General features: G+C 43.2%; 1 protein-coding gene and 1 pseudogene across 2 annotated transcripts; one reads left to right on the top strand and one right to left on the bottom strand.

Moving 5' to 3' along the window:
* Nucleotides 1–136: 136 nt before the first annotated feature.
* LOC106580825 (uncharacterized) lies at nt 137–3,295 on the bottom strand (annotated as a pseudogene).
* Nucleotides 3,296–15,597: 12,302 nt separating this feature from the next.
* Nucleotides 15,598–19,558, top strand: ftr86 (finTRIM family, member 86). 2 transcript variants are annotated; one of them, XM_014162286.2, is made up of 9 exons: nt 15,598–16,200; nt 16,322–16,432; nt 16,628–16,861; nt 16,973–17,132; nt 17,248–17,346; nt 17,455–17,490; nt 18,154–18,219; nt 18,379–18,581; nt 18,995–19,558. In XM_014162286.2, exons 1-9 carry the CDS (start codon nt 15,691–15,693, stop codon nt 19,328–19,330), a joined length of 1,755 nt encoding a protein of 584 aa, XP_014017761.1. In that variant the 5' UTR covers nt 15,598–15,690; the 3' UTR covers nt 19,331–19,558. The 2 variants fall into 2 exon arrangements, with proteins under 2 accessions (XP_014017761.1, XP_045559581.1); XM_045703625.1 differs by having other exon boundaries at nt 15,600–16,200; nt 16,337–16,432.
* Nucleotides 19,559–20,802: the final 1,244 nt, after the last annotated feature.

The raw sequence follows: 20,802 nt of genomic DNA, 5'->3' as shown, positions 1-20,802 counted from the left end.
ATTAACAAAAGCATTATGGAATTTGACAGTGTAGCTTGATGTTTTGCAAATGTGTGTGATTGGACCATGCATTTTCTGTATAATGAATCTGACTGAATTATGTTTTCCTTTTCAACAACCAGAGACAATACCTGTATGTTGTACAGTAAATGCACATTTGTTGCACTATATTTATTTCTGCCTGCATGTCATAAAATAATGATTGATCTTGTCCAGAATCCTATGGAAATAACATTTTAAAAAAAGGATAGAATCGGAAAACATTTTCTGACACACCCAAAACATTGTGCGTTGCTTTCATAAGGTTAGTGAATGAATGAACTGTCGAGATTTGACCTTTCTAGGGAGTACTGCAGGTTATTATGTCAGCATTATAAAATACAGTGACATTACAATCCAGTGGCTTTGACATGGAAGGTAATTGTTCCTTACATGACCCTACCTGATATCTCATATATTCAATATATATCACTGACATTATAAGAGATACATTGACTATAAGAAGTCATCAATTGATCTATAACCCCCAATGACTGATTTCACATATGAAACAAATAATCAATTATTCTATAATCACAAATACTTTACAAAAAAACAGTATTGATGGCTGGCATGATTGGTTGACATGGTGGCATGATGAGTTTGAGTGTGTGTTCGAGGGCTACGGCAGTGAGGCCCCACACGCGGTGCTTCCCGTTGCGGATCACGGGCAAGGTGTATCCATATCGCTCACCGGTACGGAAGTTGGTATATCCCCGATTCTGTGGGCTGCATACATGGGAGAGCGACAGGGTGAAGATCTCTTCTACCTGAGAGACAAAGGTAAATGTAATTTTAACTCCACATTAGGCGTTAATAGTGTTATTTGAGCCCAAAGGAGAGAAAAAAAGTGTGATTGTAACATTTGAAAAAAATTGTTCTTGTAACTGTACCTCGGCAGGATTTGGCTTGAACGACAGCGCCTCCAGGGGGCCGAGGTTGGCCAGTACAGGGGCTATCATCATTCCAGACTGAGAGAAAATGTGCCATGATTAGAAAAAGCAGCAGATCAACAATTTACATAGTGAAGACATACTCATATTAACAAAATGTTTCATTGAAAGAATACTACCCATCTCAAATGGTGTAGAGCAGAGGGGAGCTACTAACTGTCAGTGCGTCACACAGAAAGCGATGGCGATCATGAAGGATTATGGGTAGGGTTTTGGTCCTCACCATATCCCTGAGTGGTTTCAGCACGCCCCACACTTGGTTTGTTGCCACAGTGACGCCCAGTTCCTCACCAGCTTCTCGCAGGGCGGTGTCCACAACGTCCTTGTCCGAGGGGTCACGCTTGCCCCCTGCAAAACTGGACATTCACTCAGCACTGTCAATTTCCAGCCTTATGTATTACGTCATACATTCATTTACATGACAATATTGTCAAAACACACTAATAAAGTTGTCAATTTCAGAGTAATTAAGTTCTGTCATATGACATATGTCAAACATTAAATACCCCAAAGCAGTGGGAATGGTGCAGGAGTCTGGTTACCTGACATCACCCTTGTGTCTGCCCTTCAGTGCTGTGGATCTGAGGGTGAAGAGGAAGGCGGGCTCTCCCATCCACAGAGCAAAGAGAGACCAGCACGGATGCCCACTTCCCCTGGGCCTCACTGGACCCCCTCTTCCCCTGGACGTCCTTCTCATAAAGAGCCACGTTAGGCCCCAGGCTCTGCCGGCAACGCGCCTCGTTCACCAGTGAAAGGCACTCCCTCAGAGGACCCACTGGGCAGGAGGCAGCAGCCTGGCGCAGGCCGCGGCTCTGGAGTGAAAGGCATCTCTGGGGATCCACAGTCCACAGTTTGGGTGTGGACGCAAGCCGTCTGTGAAAAATGTCCTTGCCACTTTGAACAGGACTGTAACTATTACTTTTAACACTGAATGTGACGTTCACCTTCTCCTCAGAAGATAAACGTTGGCGACCATTGTCAGTTTGCCTCCTTTGTAGAAGGCACTTGAGGTCACTAAAACATTCAGGGACTTTAGAATTGTCCAAATGTTCCAATAAAGTGGTTTTCCAAGGGTCACATGCTACAAGCACCGGCAGTCGTGGTGTACGTTTCAAAGAAACAAAGCTAGAGTCCTGAGACAATTGATGGCGGTTGGGACGGGTGGTTTTTAGTAAGGGGTGTTGAGGTGCAGCGTTTAGGAGACAACTCCCACAACAGGAGGTGCCTCTGCTAACAAGTTGTGAAGAAATGGCTGAAGAGAGGGATACTGCCTCCTCCCCTCCATCCCCTTGACAGAGACGTCTCTCTGTTTTGTGTCCAGTCCACCTCTGACAGGCGTGCTCAGGTAGGGCAGGCACGTTGGGGTCTCTGCCAGACAGCTGCAGGGGTCTGTGGGTCCTGACAGGGCATGTCAAGGCCAGAATCTGTGGACTCCTGAACATTCTAGAAAACAGAGATGAGACAAAATAATAATTTCCATTGCTCCACAAAACAAGGCTCAATGGTTATGTTAATTTTAAAAAGTAAACCTATTTTGACATGAGTACAGTACAAAGAAATAGGTTTTCCTCACTCTTCACTGCAGCAGTGGTTCTCAAACCGCTCCTCGGGGATCTCCCGCAGCTCATGAATTTCCACTGCTAGCACATCTGATTCAAGTTGCCAATTAATCATGCCCTCTATTAACTTAAGGGAATCAGGTGTGCTAACGTTACTTCGGGGCTACAATACAATTGTGACACGTCTGGTGGTCCCCGAGGTGAGCTTTGAGAACAGTTATTCAAGAAAACCTAACCAATACCAAGAAAACAAAAAGCATAACATTGTGCAATCTTAAATGACCTTTCTGTTACTAACATTGTGCAACTACGCTGAAAGTTCAAGCTGCTGTCTGCTAATGTTAGCTGCTAGCACAATGCAAACTCAATCTGGCAAATGGCTAGCTAACGTTAGTTTTATAACCAACGCTATAAGGTTACGTTAGTTAAGTTTCTTACCTGTCAGCTACTTTCAAAATGGTTTAAAGTTAACGTTAGCTATTATCAAAGTTGTCAAACAAATCCAATTCGGGTCTAGCTGTCTATAGCTAACGTTGCCGTTGTTCTAGCTAGTGAGGCAATGTTCCCAAGCTGTCAAAAACATTTTGCTAGCAAGTTTTCGCATGCAACTAGTACGAACAAATAAAGTTAATCACATCTCACAAGGATCCCAATCTTATTCCAGGTCCGGTAAGAAACGGAGGTTAATGAAACCCCCGGTGCCCCTCCCTAAACAACTAAAATGACTATTACGTAGCGCTGACAACTGACCTTGAATATCGACAGTTAGCTACTGCGCCAGTACCCAATATGTCGCTGAAAAAGCTTCATGTCAATCACTTGCCCTTACAAGGTGAAACGTTATCACCATTTAGAGCTGCCATACCACAAATAATATAAGGCCTGTCAAACCATTAACTACATATAAACGTGTATGACGTTAAGATTTACAAAATAAAATAGCTAGGACATGTTAGGGTTGAACTGACTATTTGTATGCATAACTTATATAATATACTGGGGAAGCTATGTTACAATATTAAGTATATCAACTACGGGTAAATCAACTGTTGAAGACAAGAACTACAACCGGCAACAGGAAGTGCGTCACGACGCTGGGATCAGCCTGCACGCAGACGACAGGAGGAGCAAGTTTAAACCACGCTCCTCCTCCCTCTGATAGGCCAGCATTGAGCAGGAACTATCTCTGTCAGAGTATAAAAGCGAGAACAATAGGATGTGTCGTTCTTTTCTCTGTTTGCCCTGCGAGGTAAAACAGCGAGACCGTATATACGAACAACCCATTTACCACACACGTGTTTGCATTAATTAAAGTACAAATAAATCAGAAGTTACTATGTGCTGACTATTTTGTTCTGATACCAGAAACGAACTGTCGCAACATTAACAGACAATACTAATTTCTTATTTGAAGCAGGGCAATTCCACGGTGACAGAATTTCTAGGAGATTTTTCACTTAATGTAAGCCATTCAAAAACCATTGCCTTTAAAAGTTTAACAAACCATACAATTCACAATGACTACTTTGAGCAATTTACACTAATATTTTACAAAACATTTACTAGAAGAACTGGGCAGATGCAAAGTTTGGTAACCTAATTTCTGTAAAATCTCCTTTTATCAACAAAAAAAGAATTGACCATGTTTTCCAAGAACTCTGTTAACACATTTGTTCCCAAATCTTCCCCAACCTTGTCACAATGCAAGTGTTATGCCATAACCTTGGCATGTAATAATTTTTGTTTTGATATATATATATATATATAACTACATATATAAAAAAAAGAATGTCCCTTTTTCAGGACCCTGTCTTTCAAAGATAACTTGTAAAAATCCAAATAACTAAACAGATCTACAGGTCTGTGCGTGATTTCCTGCAAGACAGGAATGTCAGTGTTCTGCCATGGCCAGCGAAGAGCCAGGATCTCAATCCCATTGAGCATGTCTGGGACCTGTTGGATCGGAGGGGGAGGGCTAGGGCCATTCCCCCCCAGAAATGTCCCGGAACTTGCAGGTCCCTTGGTGGAAGAGTGGGGTAACATCTCACAGCATCTCATGCCCAAGAACGCAAAGGCAACCTGCCTAAATGACTACAGACCCGTAGCACTCACGTCCGTAGCCATGAAGTGCTTTGGAAGGTTGGTAATGGCTCACATCAACACCATTATCCCAGAAACCCTGACCCACTCCAATTTGCATACCGCCCAAACGGATCCACAGATGATGCAATCTCTATTGCACCCCACACTGCCCTTTCCCACCTGGACAAAAGGAACACTTACGTGAGAATGCTATTCATTGACTACAGCTCAGCGTTCAACACCGTAGTACCCTCAAAGCTCATCACTAAGCTAAGGATCCTGGGACTAAACACCTCCCTCTGCAACTGGATCCTGGACTTCCTGACGGGCCGCCCCCAGGTGGTGAGGGTAGGCAGCAACACATCTGCCACGTTGATCCTCAACACTGGAGCTTCCCAGGGGTGCGTGCTCAGTTCCCTCCTGTACTCCCTGTTCACCCACGACTGCATGACCAGGCACGACTCCAACACCATCATTAAGTTTGCAGATGACACACCAGTGGTCACCGACAATGACGAGACAGCCTAAAGGGAGGAAGTCAGAGACCTGGCCGGGTGGTGCCAGAATAACAACCTATCCCTCAACGTAACCAAGACTAAGGAGATTATTGTGGACTACAGGAAAAGGAGGACCGAGCACGCCCCCATTCTCATCGACGGAGCTGTTGTGGAGCAGGTTGAGAGCTTCAAGTTCCTTGGTGTCCACGTCAACAACAAACTAGAACGGTTCAAACACACCAAGACAGTCGTGAAGAGGGCACGACAAAGCCTATGCCCCCTCAGGAAACTAAAAAGATTTGGCATGGGTCCGGAGATCCTCAAAAGGTTCTACAGCTGCATCATCGACAGCATCCTGACTGGTTACATCACTGCCTGGTACGGCAACTGCTCTGCCTCTGACCGCAAGGCACTACAGAGGGTAGTGCGTACGGCCCAGTTCTCTCTACTATCATTTTACATTTACATTTTACATTTTAGTCATTTAGCAGACTCACTTATCCAGAGCGACTTACAGTAGTGAATGCTTACATTTCATTTTTTTTGTACTACCACATGGCAAGCGGTACCGGAGTGCCAAGTCTAGGACAAAAAGGCTTCTCAACAGTTTTTACCCCCAAGTCGTAAGACTCCTGAACAGGTAATCAAATGGCTACCCAGACTATTTGCATTGTGTGCCCCCCCACCCCAACCCCTCCTTTTACGCTGCTGCTACTCTCTGTTTATCATATATGCATAGTCACTTTAACTATACATTCATGTACATACTAGCTCAATTGGGCCGACCAACCAGTGCTCCCGCACAGTGGCTAACCGGGCTATCTGCATTGTGTCCCACCCGACAACCCCTCTTTCACGCTACTGCTACTCTGTTCATCATATATGCATAGTCACTTTAACCATATCTACATGTACATACTACCTCAATCAGCCTGACTAACCGGTGTCTGTATGTAGCCTCGCTACTTTTATAGCCTCGCTACTGTATATAGCCTGTCTTTTTACTGTTGTTTTATTTCTTTACCTATCTATTGTTCACCTAATATATTTTTTGCACTATTGGTTAGAGCCTGTAAGTAAGCATTTCACTATAAGGTGAAATGCTGTTGTATTCAGCGCACGTGACAAATAAACTTTGATTTTATTTGATTTGAAGATATGTCGAAGCCTTTGAGCCCAACAAATGGCAGGCTACCCCACCCAAATCCAGAGGCCTTGAAGCCACCTCCTGCTGTTCAGGGCCATCCACTGGCATTTTATACAAGTAATCTGCTGCACTGCTGCTTGGATTCCCCCCCTCCCCCGAGATTTCACACTCCTGCACACAGGGCGAGTGACTCTGAACGAACTTACAAAGGCTAGCCCCAAGTCGTTCTATATTTTTTTTTAATTATTGGGCATTTTGCTATTTGCCTCATGACGCCTGCATGCTTTGTTGACTACAAACTTTCTTTACCCAACCGTGGGAGAGACTTATGTTTGTTCCCACACTCGGGACTCTGACTCTCTATTGGTTACGCAGACTTTTGGCCTCCCATCCCATTCTAACCACCTCTTGCCGGATTTGTATTCATGTTACCTGATGAAATTGCTGTACAATATGATCTTGTTGCCATCTGATGCACGTTCAGATGTCATAAATCAGCACTGCAGAGCTCTCCCTGTCCTATGCTGTGCCCTGATTGTATTACTGTTGATGATATCTGGAAATGTGGATGTACTCCCTGGCCCATCTACTGTTGCTAGCCCCAATTCTGACTTGTGCTCTGATATCTGCTTCACTGATTTATGCTCTCGTAAAAGCCTGGTTTTTCTGCATGTTCACACTAGAAGCTTATTACCTAAAATGGATCAATTGAAAGTGTGGGTTCACAGCTCCAATCCAGATGTGTTGGTCATTAATGAGATGTGGTTAAGGAAGAGTGTTTTGAATACTGATGTTAACCTTTCTGGTTATAACCTTTTTCGGCAAGACAGATCTTCCAAAGGTGGAGGAGTGGCAATCTTTACCAAGGATCACCTTCAGTGCTCAGTTGTGTCCACCAAGTCTGTCCCCAAACAATTTGATTTGCTGGTTTTAAGTATTAAACTTTCAAATAGCTCTTTGTTGACTGTTTCTGGATGCTATCGTCCTCCATCAGCACCGGCTTGTACCCTACCTACCCTAAGCTCTCCCCTGGCCCCTTACACTAAGTCTGAATTTGTCCTGCTAGGTGACCTAAACTGTGACATTCTTAAACCACCTGACCAAGTCCTAAAGCAATGGGACTCCCTAAATCTTTCTCAGATTATTACTAATCCCGCAAGGTATGACTCCAAACACCCAGAGAAGGCTACTCTTCTTGATGTTATCCTCACAAATAATCCTGATAGGTATCAGTCTGGTGTTTTCTGTAATGATCTTAGTGATCACTTTTTTACAGCTTGTGTTCGTAATGGCTGCTCAGTGAAACGACATGTCCTGAATGTCATAGACGCTTGCTAAAAAACTTTAATGAGCAAGCCTTCCTTCTGTACCTGGCCTATGTAAAATGGTATAAAATCAGCTTGATCTCCTCTGTCAAAGACACTTTTTAAAAATATTTTCAGTGGTATTGTTAACAAACATGTCCCCATAAAGAAAATTAGAATTAATAACCGGTTCAGCCCCTGGTTCGACCGTGATCTTGCAGAGTTACTCCACCTCAAGAATTACATTTGTCGAAAGGCCCGGCACACACATTCTCAGGCTGACAGGCTCTCGTTCAGGCAAATGAGAAATAAGTGCACTCAAGCTATCAGGAAGGCCAAAGTTAGTTACTTTCAAGAGCAGTTCTCTCTCTCTGGGTCTAAACCCAAGAAGTTCTGGAAAACGTTTAAAGACCTGGAGAATAAACCCTCTTCCTCACATCTGCCCGTCCCTTAAAGTTGATGATGTGGTTGTTACTGACAAGAAGCACATGACTGAGCTCTTTAATCACCACTTCATTAAGTCAGGATTCCTATTTGACTCAGCCATGCCTCCTTGCCCGTCCAACATTTCCTCATCTCCCACCCCTTCTAATGCTAATATCCCCGATGCTGTCCCCTCTTTTTCCCTTGCCCCGCTACGAAGTTTCTCCCTGCAGCCAGTCATTGTGTCCGAGGTGCTAAAGGAGCTCCTGAAACTTGACCCCCCAAAAACATCAGGGTCAGATGGTTTAGACCCTTTCTTCTTTAAGGTTGCTGCCTCTATTATCGCCAAGTCTACCTCTGACCTTTTTAACCTGTCTTTCTTTTCTGGGGAGGTTCCCATTGCTTGGAAGGCAGCCACGGTTCATCCTTTATTTAAAGGGGCAGATCAAGCTGTTATAGGCATATTTCTATTTTGCCCAGTTTATAAAAAGTGTTGGAAAAACTTGTCAATAATCAACTGACTGGCTTTCTTGATGTCTATAGTATTCTCTCTGGTATGCAATCTGGTTTCTGCTCACGTTATGGATGTGTCACAGCAACCTTAAAGGTCCTCAATGATATCACCATTGCCCTTGATTCTAAGCAACGTTGTGTTGCTATTTTTATTGACTTGGCCAAAGCATTTGATACGGTAGACCATTCCATTCTTGTGGGCCGGCTAAGGCGTATCGGTGTCTCTATGGGGTCTTTGGCCTGGTTTGCTAACTACCTCTCTCAGAGTGCAGTGTATAAAGTCAGAAAATCTGCTCTCTCAGCCACTGCCTGTCACCAAGGGAGTACCCCAAGACTCAATCCTAGGCCCCACGCTGTTCTCAATTTACATCAACAACATAGCTCAGGCAGTATGAAGACATCTCATCCATTTATATGCAGATGATACAGTCTTATACTCAGCTGGCCCCTCCCCGGATGTTGTGTTAAATGCTCTACAACAAAGCTTTCTTACTGTCCAACAAGCTTTCTCTACCCTTAACCTTGTTCTGAACACCTCCAAAACAAAGGTCGTGTGGTTTGGTAAGAAGAATGCCCCTCTCCCCACAGGTATGATTACTACCTCTGAGGGTTAGAGCTTGAGGAGTCACCTCATACAAGTACTTGAGAGTATGGCTAGACGGTACACTGTCCTTCTCTCAGCACATATCAAAGCTGCAGGCTAAAGTTAAATCTAGACTTGGTTTCCTCTATCGTAATCGCTCCTCTTTCATCCCAGCTGCCAAACTAACCCTGATTCGGATGACCATCCTACTCATGCTAGTTTATGGAGACATAATTTATAGATCGGCAGGTAAGGGTGCTCTCGAGCGGCTAGATGTTCTTTACCATTCGGCCATCCGATTTGCCACCAATGCTCCGTATATCCGTCGCAAGACCCACTGGTTGATGCTTATTTATAAAACCCTCTTAGGCCTCACTCCCCCCTATCTGAAATCTCTACTGCAGCCCTCATCCTCCACATACAACACCCATTCCGCCAGTCACATTCTGTTAAAGGTCCCCAAAGCACACACATCCCTGGGTCACTCGTCTTTTCAGTTCGCTGCAGCTAGCGACTGTAACGAGCTGCAACAAACACTCAAACTGGACCGTTTTATCTCAATCTCTTCATTCAAAGACTCAATCATGGACACTCTTACTGATAGTTGTGGCTGCTTTGCATGATGTATTGTTGTCTCTACCTTCTTGCCTTTGTGCTGTTGTCTGTGCCTAATAATGTTTGTACCATGTTTTTGTGCTGCTGCCATGTTGTGTTTCTACCATGCTGTGTTGTCATGTGTTGCTGCCTTTCTATGTTGTTGTCTTAGGTCTCTCTGGGACTGGGATATTAGTCAGGATCGAGGGAAAGATGAACGGAGAAAAGTACAGAGAGATAATTGATGAAAACCTGCTCCAGAGCACTCAGGCCCTCAGTCTGGGGCTAAGGTTCACCTTCCAACAGGACACTGACCCTAAGCATACAGCCAAGGCAATGCAGGAGTGGCTTCGGGACACGTCTCAGATTGTCCTTAAGTGGCCCAGCCAGAGCCCGGACTTGAACCCAATCGAACATCTCTGGAGAGACCTGAACATACAGTAGCTGTGCAGCAACACTCCCCATCCAACCTGACAGAGCTTGAGAGGAACTGCAGAGAAGAATGGGAGAAACTCCCCAATACAGTTGTGCCAAGCTTGTAGCGTCATACCTACAAAGACTTGAGGCTTTAATCGCTGCCAAAAGTGCTTCAACAAAGTACTGAGTAAAGGGTCTGAATGCTTATGTAAATGTGATATTTCAGGTTTTTTTTTATATACATTTGCAAAAATGTTTAAAACCTGTTTTTGCTTTGTCATTATGGGGTATTGTGTGTAGATTGATGAGGGATTTTTTTAATCCATTTTAGAGTAAGGCTGTGACGCAACAAAATGTGGAAAAAGTCAAGGAGACTGACTACTTTCCAAATGCACTGTATTCTACTTATCACTGTTTTCTACCTCTCATTCAGCAACATAATGTCAACTTTCACTGCTATGCGGGCAGCACACAGCTGTACATTTCAATGAAACATGGTGAAGCCACAAAATTGCCTACCCTGGAAGCCTGTGTGTTTCAGACATAAGGAAGTGGATAGCGACAAATGTTTTAATTTTAAACTCGGACAAAACCGAGATGCTAGTTCTAGGTCCCAAGAAAGAAAGAGATCTGCTGTTTGATCTGACAATTAATATTGATGGTTGTACAGTAGTCTCAAATAAAACTGAAGGACGTCTGCATTACTCTGGACCCTGATCTCACTTTTGATGAACTGATCAAGAATATTTTAAGGGCAGCTTTTTTACATCTTTGTACATTGCAAAAATCTGAAACATTTTGTCCAAAAATTATGCAGAAAAGCTCATCCATGATTTTGTCACTTCTAGATTAGACTACATACATGGTTTTACTGCTAACCTACAAAGCATTACATGGACTACTGGTGTCCTGTGTGAATTTAAGAGGCTCTCTCTCGCTCTACGTCTAAATTCTTGGCTATGACAAGTCAACTGACATTTACTCCTGAGGTACTGACCTGTTGCACCCTCTACAACAACTGTGATTATTATTTGACCCTGCTGGCCATCTATGAACATTTCAACATCTTGAAGAACGATCTGGCCTTAATGGCCACCTACTCTTATAATCTCCACCCGGCACAGGCAGAAGAGGACTGGCCAACTCTCACAGCCTGGTTCCTCTCTAAGTTTATTCCTGGTTCCCGCCTTTCTAGGGAGTTTTTCCTAGCCACCGTATTTCTACATCTGCATTGCTTGCTCTTTGGGGTTTTAGGATGGGTTTCTGTATAAACACTGACATCTGCTGATTGTAAAAACACCTTTTATAAATACATCTGTTTGAATCACCATTTTATTTCAGCAGGCCCTCTCTTTGAAAGAACTTCTAAGCCCAATGATATCGGGCTGGATACTGATAGGGGAAACCTGCTGAATGATCAGAGAAATGATAGTCAAAGCTTTTCTTTTCGGCTATTTACAGAAAAATAAGTATTGGATGCTTTGCTAGCAATAGATAAGAAATCCACAGGTGCCAACGGATTGGATCATAGTCTGCTTAAGTATGCAGCACCCATCATTGTTGGCTCAATAACCCACATTTTTTATTTAACATTTAACAATGTACATCAATCAGGAATTATTCAAAAAGTATGGAAATCAGCTCGTGCTGCCACTCCATAAGGGTGGTTAGTAATGTTAATAATTATCGTCCCATTTCAAGGCTTCCTTGTCAAGATTCTTGGTAAATGTACAACTTTTGTATCTGAGTTGTATTTTGAATGTAAACCAAATCAGGGTTTAGGCTTCGGTATAGCACTATTACACCAACCACTTTAGTTGTTTAATGATCTTGTCTATGTTTTAGGCACCCAAATGAAATGTCTGCTTTGTTTGTGGTGCTGTCAAAAGCTTTTCCTATGGTTGGTCATGCTATTTTATTGAATAAGTTGTCCTCGATAGGCCTGAGCTCTAACACCTGTTCATGTGTGTCCTTTTATATGGACCTGCTGCTTACACAGTATAGCCACGCGCTCCAGCAGGTATATCTCTCTGGTCACCCCTAAAGCCAACTCCTCCTTTGGTCGTCTCTCCTTCCAGTTCTCTGCTGCCAATGACTGGAACGAACTACAAAAATCTCTGAAAATGGAAAGACTTATCTCCCTCACTAGCTTTAAGCACCAGCTGTCAGAGCAGCTCACAGATCACTGCACCTGTACATAGCCCATCTATAATTTAGCCCAAACTACTACCTCTTCCCCTACTGTATTTATTTATTTTATTTATTTTGCTCCTTTGCACCATATTATTTATATTTTAACTTTGAACTTTCTTCAAACTACAAATCTACCATTCCAGTATTTCTTTTCTTGCTATACTTTATTTACTTTGCCACCATGGCATTTTTTTGCCTTTACCTCCCTTATCTCACATCATTTGCTCACATTGTATATAGTCTTATTTTTTTTTCTACTGCATCATTGATTGTATGTTGTTTTACTCCATGTGTAACTCTGTGTTTTTGTATGTTGTCGAACTGCTTTGCTTTATCTTGGCCAGGTCGCAATTGTAAATGAGAACTTGTTCTCAACTTGCCTACCTGGTTAAATAAAGATGAAATAAAATAAAAATAAATACAATTTCTGTATCCATTGTATTGTTTATTATTGTAGGTACAACCACATTATTGTGGACACACAGTATTTGCTATTTTATTAGGATCCCCATTAGCTGTTGCAAAAGCAGCAGCTACTCTTCCTGGGGTCCACACAAAACATGAGACATGATATAATATAGAACATTAATAGACAACAGCTCAAGGACAGAACTACATCAATTTAAAAATGACAAAAGGCACACGTAGCCTACATATCAATACATACACACAAACTATCTAGGTCAAATAGGGGTGTTGCTTTATCTGTTTTTTGAAACCAGGTTTGCTGTTCACTTGAGCAATATGAGATGGAACGGAGTTCCATGCAATGATGGCTCTATATGATACTGTACGCTTTCTTTCATTTGTTCTGGATTTCGGGACTGTGAAAAGACCCCTGGTGGCTTGTCTAGTGGGGTAAGTGTGTGTGTGTCAGAGCTATGTGTAAGTTGACTATGCAAACAATTTGGGATTTCAACAGATTTCATGTTTCTATTTAAAGACTAGAAGTGATGAAGTCAGTCTCTCCTCAACTCTTAACCAAGAGAGAGTGGCATGCATAGTGTTTATATCTGCCATCTGATTACAATGAAGAGCAAGACGTGCCACTCTGTTCTGGGCCAGCTGCAGCTTAACTAGGTCTTTCCTTGCAGCACTCAACCACACAACTGGACAATAATCAATATAAGACAAAACTACAGCCTACAGGACTTGCTTTTTGGAGGGTGGTGTCAAAAAAGCAGAGCATCTCTTTATTACGGACAGATCTATCCCCATCTTTACAACCATTGAAGCTTATAGGTCTGCTGCTGGAACCAGTAAAGGCCCGCTTTACCACTCTTGGGTAGCGGAATTACTTTGGCTTCCCTCCAGGCCTGAGGACAAAGACTTTCCTCTAGACTCAGATTAAAGATATGACAGATAGGAGAGGCTATCGAGTCAGCTACCATCCTCAGTAGAGTAGCTTTCCATCTAAATTGTCAAAGCCAGGAGGTTTTTCATTATTGATAGATAACGATAATTTTCCACCTCTCCCACACTAACTTTACAACACCCAATGCTTTTCTTTCATTATTTCGTTTTTTTTATGCATGAATACGATGTCTCACTGTTCGTTGTTGGCATTTCATGCCTAAGTTTGCTCACTTTGCCAATGAAGCAATAATTAAAATAATTGGCAACATCAAATGGTTTTGTGATGAATAAGGCATCTGATTTGATGAAAGATGGAGTTGAATTTGTCTTTCTGCCTATAATTTCATTTAAAGTACTCTACAAGAAAAAATGTGATCATCATTATATCATTGATCTTGGCTTCATAATACAGTTTCTTATTCTTTTTGTTGAGTTCAGTCATATAATTCGTCAATTTGTTGTAAATTAGCCGGTCAGATGTGCAGCCAGACTTATTAGCCACTCTTTTTGCACCATCTCTTTCAACCATTGTCACGACTGTCGTAAGGAGTGGACCAAAACGCAGCGGGAAAATGTATACTCATCTTCTTTTTTTATTTGAAGAAGGAAAAACAAAATAAACACGTATACAAAACAAACGACTCCCAACAATCCCATCAGGTGCAACAAACACTAAACCAGGAAATAACTACCCACCAACCCCCATAGAACAAACACCCCTATAAATAGGACCTTCAATCATAGGCAACGAGAAGCAGCTGCCTCCAATTGAAGGTCAACCCAATAAACACCACATAGAAATAGACCAACTAGAAATAACATAGAAATACACTAACATAGAACATAACTCAAACAACCCCGAAACACCCTAAACAAACACCCCCTGCCACACCCTGACCAAACTACAATAACAAACAGCCCCTTTACTGGTCAGGACGTGACAACCATACAGTTTTTCAATTGCTCATCAATCCATGGAGCCTTAACAGTTCTAACAGTCAGTTTTTTAACAGGTGCATGTTTATCAATAATTGGAAGAAGCAATTTCATAAATTCATCAAGTGCAGCGTCTGGATGCTCCTTATTTATCACATCAGACCAACAAATATTTTTAACATCATCCACATAAGAGTCAGCTAAATCTTTTGTATGATCTTTTATACTATTTTAGGCCCAGCTTTTGGAACGTTGGCTTTCCTGGATATAGCCACTGTACTGTGATCACTGCATCCAATGGGTACGGATACAACTTTAGAACAAAGTTCTACAGTATTAGTAAAAATGTGATCGATACATGTGGATGATGTAGTTCCTGTAGTGTTTGTAAACACCCTGGTAGGTTGATTAATAATCTGAACCAGATTACAGGCACTGGTTACAGTGAGAAGCTTCCTCTTGAGCGGACTTTCCTCTAGGATCAGATTATAAAAATATTGACAGAAAACCAGTCAATATTAAGGTCCCCAAGAAAGTAGACCTCTGTTAACATCACATACACTATCAAGCATTTCACACATATTATTTAGATACTGACTGTTAGCACTTGGTGGCCTATAGAAACACCCCAAAAGAAAAGGCAGTGTATTTTTTTAAACAAGAACTAGGCTATTTATATCCACAGAGAAGGTGAAAATGTGGTTCCTTCTTGTAGAAGATGAAAAACCTGTTGGTCTACCTCCTTGATATTATTTAAAAAATGTAGACAACTGAGGCGGGCCTGCAACTACAGTGTTTCTACCTCATCAATGTGACTGTGCCATTTTTTACATTCATTTTTATTTAACCTTTATTTAACTTGGCAAGTCAATTAAGAACAAATTCTTATTTACAATGACGGCCTACCCCGGCCAAACCCTCACATCAGATAGAATGTTTTGGAAACTCCTTACCGGTCTTACCTGTTTTTCCTGCCTTGCCCAAGCCCAGCCCTTTTTGGTTTTAACCAGCATGCTGTGTCATTTGGGAAGCATTGGTCTTACTTAGAATGACTGTGGTCCACTCTATCTCCAGGACCTACATTTCCCACCACCATGGCCGCTGCCGCATGGCCTGAGGAGGAGTTTGTGTGCTCTGTCTGTCTGGAGACGCTACGTGACCCTGCCACGCTGCCCTGTGGTCACACCTACTGCCTGTCCTGCATCCAGGGGCACTGGGACCGGAATGAGGCCAAGGGTCAGTGTAACTGCCCCCAGTGTAGACAGGTCTTCACCCCACGACCCTCTCTGGCCAAGAGCACAGTGCTAGTGGAGGCCATGGAGAAACTGAGAAGAAAGGGTATCCAGGAGCATCCCTACCTCTCTATCTCGTCTGCCCCACCATCCATGCCTGTCTACCTGGAGGTGTGTGCGGACACAGGCCTTCGCCAAGGGGGGATGTACCCCCAGCTGCCAGTCGTCAGCCACAGGCTTTGCCCTCAACACCAGCGGCCCCTAGAGCTCTACTGCCATGACGATAAGGAATGTGTGTGTGACGAGTGTTGTCGTCATGGACACAAGGGCCACCGTGTGGTTAAGCCAGATGAGGAGAGGAAGGAGAGACAGGTAAAGAACCATGACTGTGTGTTTTTTCTGTTGCCACAACTATTTTATTTGAATATAACGGCATCATTTGAATTTGATAAAATACTGGGTGCTTGAGAGAATCCTGTGTTTCTGTATACTGTGTCCCTATGTGCAGAGGGAGCTAGTTCCGATGCAGGCCGAGACACAGAGGAGGATCCAAGAGATGGAGAAGGAGCTCAAGGAGTTCCCACAAGCTGCCCAGCTCCACAAAGTAAGGAAACCCCTCATCAATGGCAGTATGAGTAAAATATGTTGTGGTTACATCATTTGTTGTCAGAGCCTAGTAGTTAGTCACAGTTTCATAACACTCTGTCCCCTCTTTCACTTCCTCCTCGTCTCTCCCCCTCTATCCATCCCTCCATTTTTGCTTTGCTTCTCTCAATGTCTGTGTCCTCTCTCTTCTCAGAGCTCAGTCCAGGTCCTACAGAAGGAGGGTGTGGAGCTCTTCTCTGAGCTGGTGAAGAGTGTGGAGCTGATGGGTACCCAGGTCAGGGAGCTGCTTTGTACCCATGAGGACTCCATGGGCAGCCGGTCTGAGGGCCACATCCATAAACTGGAGCAGGAGCTGGCCCAGCTCCGCAGGAAAGACCAGGAACTCAGCAGACTGGCCAGCATGCAGGATCACATCTGCTTCTTAAAGGTACAAGGGGACAAGATAATGGGATTGAGATGATGACAGTTTAATTCAGACAAGTGCCAATGACCATCCTCACCACCAGGTGTTATTGTCTTAATCTATCGTCTTTCACAGAATTTCTTCACCCTGGAGCCCCTCACACAGAATGGGGGCAGAGAGGGGGTAGGGCTGGGTGAGGAGGCCCTTGTGTCTGAGATTCAAACCGTGATGGGAGAGCTAAGAGATGGACTACAGGATCTCTGTAAATCCAGCATGGCCAAGATCTTCCGAACTGGTGAGTTCATGGGCGTTTTCAATGGCCTGAAACATATACAGGGAAATTAGGACCTGTTTTACTATTTTCCAGTATATACTTCTTAATATTACTGAAACTGTTTTCTTGCTTGTAGTGAATGATGCCACTCTTAGTCCGTCTCAGTTGTTCAGTGGTCAAGTTGCAGGGAACGGAGCATCTACTGACAACAATCAGGTGGCTACACAAAACACAGGTAAGCATCTACAAGTCATGTTAAAAGAAAAAGAAAACACAGAAAGGTGCAGCTGACATTTCCTATCAGAATGTTAGTCTTTTTATATTTGTATTAATCTCCCTGCAGCTTCCGAGGTCCCATCAAACCCTCGACTGAACACAGGTAAATGTTTCATTCAGTCTTTGTATGAGAAGATTATCAAGTACATCAACCTTTAATAACAGACTAAAGATGCTTTCCCTTTGTTGCATTTTAGTATGTGAAATAACATCAAACCCTTCACCTCTACCTCCACCTAGCCGATTAAACTCAGCTCCACGGAGTTGAGTGGCGACTAGTGTCGGCGGACTGGAGCTCCGACGTCACATATAGACGTTTTTATTAAAAAAAGACTGATTTCAGCTCCCAGAGAATAGCCCGCAATTACACACATGGTGCTGAAACCAGTCGTTTTTGATAAAAACTTCATTTTATGTGACGTTGGAGCTCCAGTCCACCCATACTCAACTCGATCATAAATCGTTGAGTTTAGTCGGCTACCTCCACCTAGACCTCAAGGTAAATGCATTATGAGTATTCTGAAAAAAGTTAAAGTTTCAGAATAACCGTAAAAACAGCCTTCTTATTTTCTCACCTCTATTGCTTTTCTTTAGTGAATGAGGTGACATCAACAAACTTTCTACGTCAACCTCCATTACCTCCAACTGGATCTGAAGATAAATGTATAAACAGCAGTCTGAGGATTTTTCAGTGTAGTTCCAAAGTTTGCATTAAAATGCCAATAAAATGTTGACATTAGACATTTTTATTTTCTCTCACTTTTAGTGAACCAGGTGACCACTGTTGGTTTGGCAAACCCAGAGCCGAAAACCAGAGAACAAATGCTCAAATGTGAGTACCCTTTTTACTGCTTTCCACCCTTTAAATAGTAATAGAAATGTAGCCAAATTCACCATTGAAGCGTCTTCAGATCTTCAGACAACGAAAGTGAGTGTGGACTACAAAGGAAGACAATAGCATGACCAGTCTTTCCTGTATTTCTCCATGTAGTTTGCTTAAATCCGACATTCGACCCCAACACTGCGTACCGCCACCTGAAACTGGGTGATGGGGATCGTAAAGCCACTCTGAAAGCAGAGAAGCAGGACCAGCCGGAGCACCCCGACCGTTTCATCTACTGGAGACAGATACTGTGCAGGGAGCCCCTGGCTGGAAGCCCTTACTACTGGGAGACAGAGTGGACGGGCCAGAAGGTGTGTTATTACTGGCATAGAAATATAATTACTGGAAGGGACCCAGTGTCCCAGGCTACGACCACGCTTAACTCGAACACTCATGCGTACACACCAGTGGAGGCTGCTGAGGGGAGGACGGCTCATAATAATGGCTGGAATGGAGTCGATGGAATGTTATCAACCACATGTGTTTGATACCATTCCATTGGCTCCATTCCAGACATTATTATGAGCCGTCCTCCCCTCAGCAGCCTCTACTGGTACACACTCAATCTAATTATATTTCTATGGTTGCTCCCTCGTCATTAAGATCACATCAACTTATGTTATGTTCTTGAGAGGTGCCCTTGATTTGAATCTATCATCAATTGACTAGTTTTCACTATTTTGGCAATGAGTATTTTACTTCGTTTTTATTGTTTGTCACTCAGATCACTATCGGCGTGGCCTACAGAGACTTGAGCAGGAAGGAGGCTGACGACAGCAGCAGGCTGGGCTACAACGAGCAGTCTTGGAGCCTGAACTGGTCTGGGACGGGCTTCTCCATGTGGCACGCTGGGAAGGAGACCCAGCTAAGTTCAACCAAGGCTCGCAGGCTGGGGGTGTACCTGGACCAACATGAAGGAGTACTGGCCTTCTACAGGATCTCCAACAACCAGGCCCATCTCATCCATTCCCTCCAGACAGATTTTACTGGCCCCCTCTATCCCGGGTTCCGCTTCTGGTCAGGGGTTGGGGTGTCTGTGACTCTATGTCAACTGGACTAGGCTGGCATCTGGTCGTTCAGATCCATTCTGGAAGCCATGAGAAGGAAGTCAGCAATGACAATACAGTGCTCAGTGCTTAACAACAGTTTATAGAACTGATAGGAAAGTTCCAGTATTAGATGCTGATTTGCTGATAGCTCGTTCCAGCCATATCTCAGCTGCCGACCTATTGTCATGTGCCCTTTTGGATTGTGAGAATTATATTCAAATGCATGATAAAAAAAATAAGCATAAACAAAGTTGATTCAGGTGAATTTGAATTGTTTTCAAAATGCCAGTAGTAGCTTTCCACATAGGAAGAGCAACACTGGATCATTTGCCCACTGTTCTTATTTTCTCCTGGTTTGAGATAAGATTTGGCCCACCAGCCCACAATGCATTGTCATGACAATGATCTTTTGAGCTTACAGTGCATTCTGAAACTATTCAGACCCATTGACTTTTTCCACATTTTGTTACGTTACAGCCTTATTCTAAAATTGATTAAGTTTTTTCCTCAATCTACACACAATACCCCATAATGACTAAGCAAAAACAGGTTAAGACATTTTTTGCTAATTTATTAAAAATAAAAATATATTAACTGTACCGATTTGGACGCACATACTCATTCAAGGGTTTTTCTTCATTTTTACTATTTTCTACATTTTAGAATAATAGTGAAGACATCAAAACTATGAAATAACATCTATGGAATCATGTAGTAACCAAAATAGTGTTGAACAAATCAAAATATATTTTATATTTGAGGTAACCCCCATTTGCCTTGACAGCTTTGCACTGGTACTGTAAGTATTCAGACCCTTTACTCAGTATTTTACTTTGTTGAAGCACCTTTGGTAGCGATTACAGTCTTGAGGCTTCTTGGGAATGACGCTATAAGCTTGGTATTTGGGGAATTTCTCCCAATCTTCTCTGCCAATCCTCTCTAGCTCTGTCAGGTTGGATGGGGAGCGTCGCTGCACAGCTATTTTCAGGTCTCTCCAGAGATGTTCGATCAGATTCAAGTCTGGGCTCTGGCTGGGCCACTCAAGGACATTCAGAGACTTGTCCCGAAGCCACTCCTGCGTTGTCTTAGATGTGTGCTTAGGGTTGTTGTCCTGTTGGAAGGTGAACCTTCACCCCAGTCTGAGGTCCTGAGCACTCTGGAGCAGGTTTTCATCAAGGATCTCTCTGTACTTTGTGCCGTTCATCGATCCTTCTCCTGACTACTCCCAGTCCCTGCCGCTGAAAAACATCCCCACAGCATGATGCTGCCATCACCATGCTTCACTGTAGGGATGGTGCCAGGTTTCCTCCAGACGTGATGCTCGGGATTCAGGCCAAAGAGTTCAATCTTGGTTTCATCAGACCCAGAATTGTGTTTCTCATGGTCTGAGAGTCTTTAGGTGCCTTTTGGCAAACTCCAAGCGAGCTGTCATGTGCCTTTTACTGAGGAGTGGCTTCCGTCTGGCCACTCAACCATAAAGGCC

The sequence above is a fragment of the Salmo salar genome, chromosome ssa20 (genome assembly GCF_905237065.1).
Source record: "Salmo salar chromosome ssa20, Ssal_v3.1, whole genome shotgun sequence".
Classification (NCBI taxonomy): domain Eukaryota; kingdom Metazoa; phylum Chordata; class Actinopteri; order Salmoniformes; family Salmonidae; genus Salmo; species Salmo salar.
Note: the sequence above shows the minus strand (reverse complement) of the source record. Positions and strands in the feature narration are given on the sequence as shown.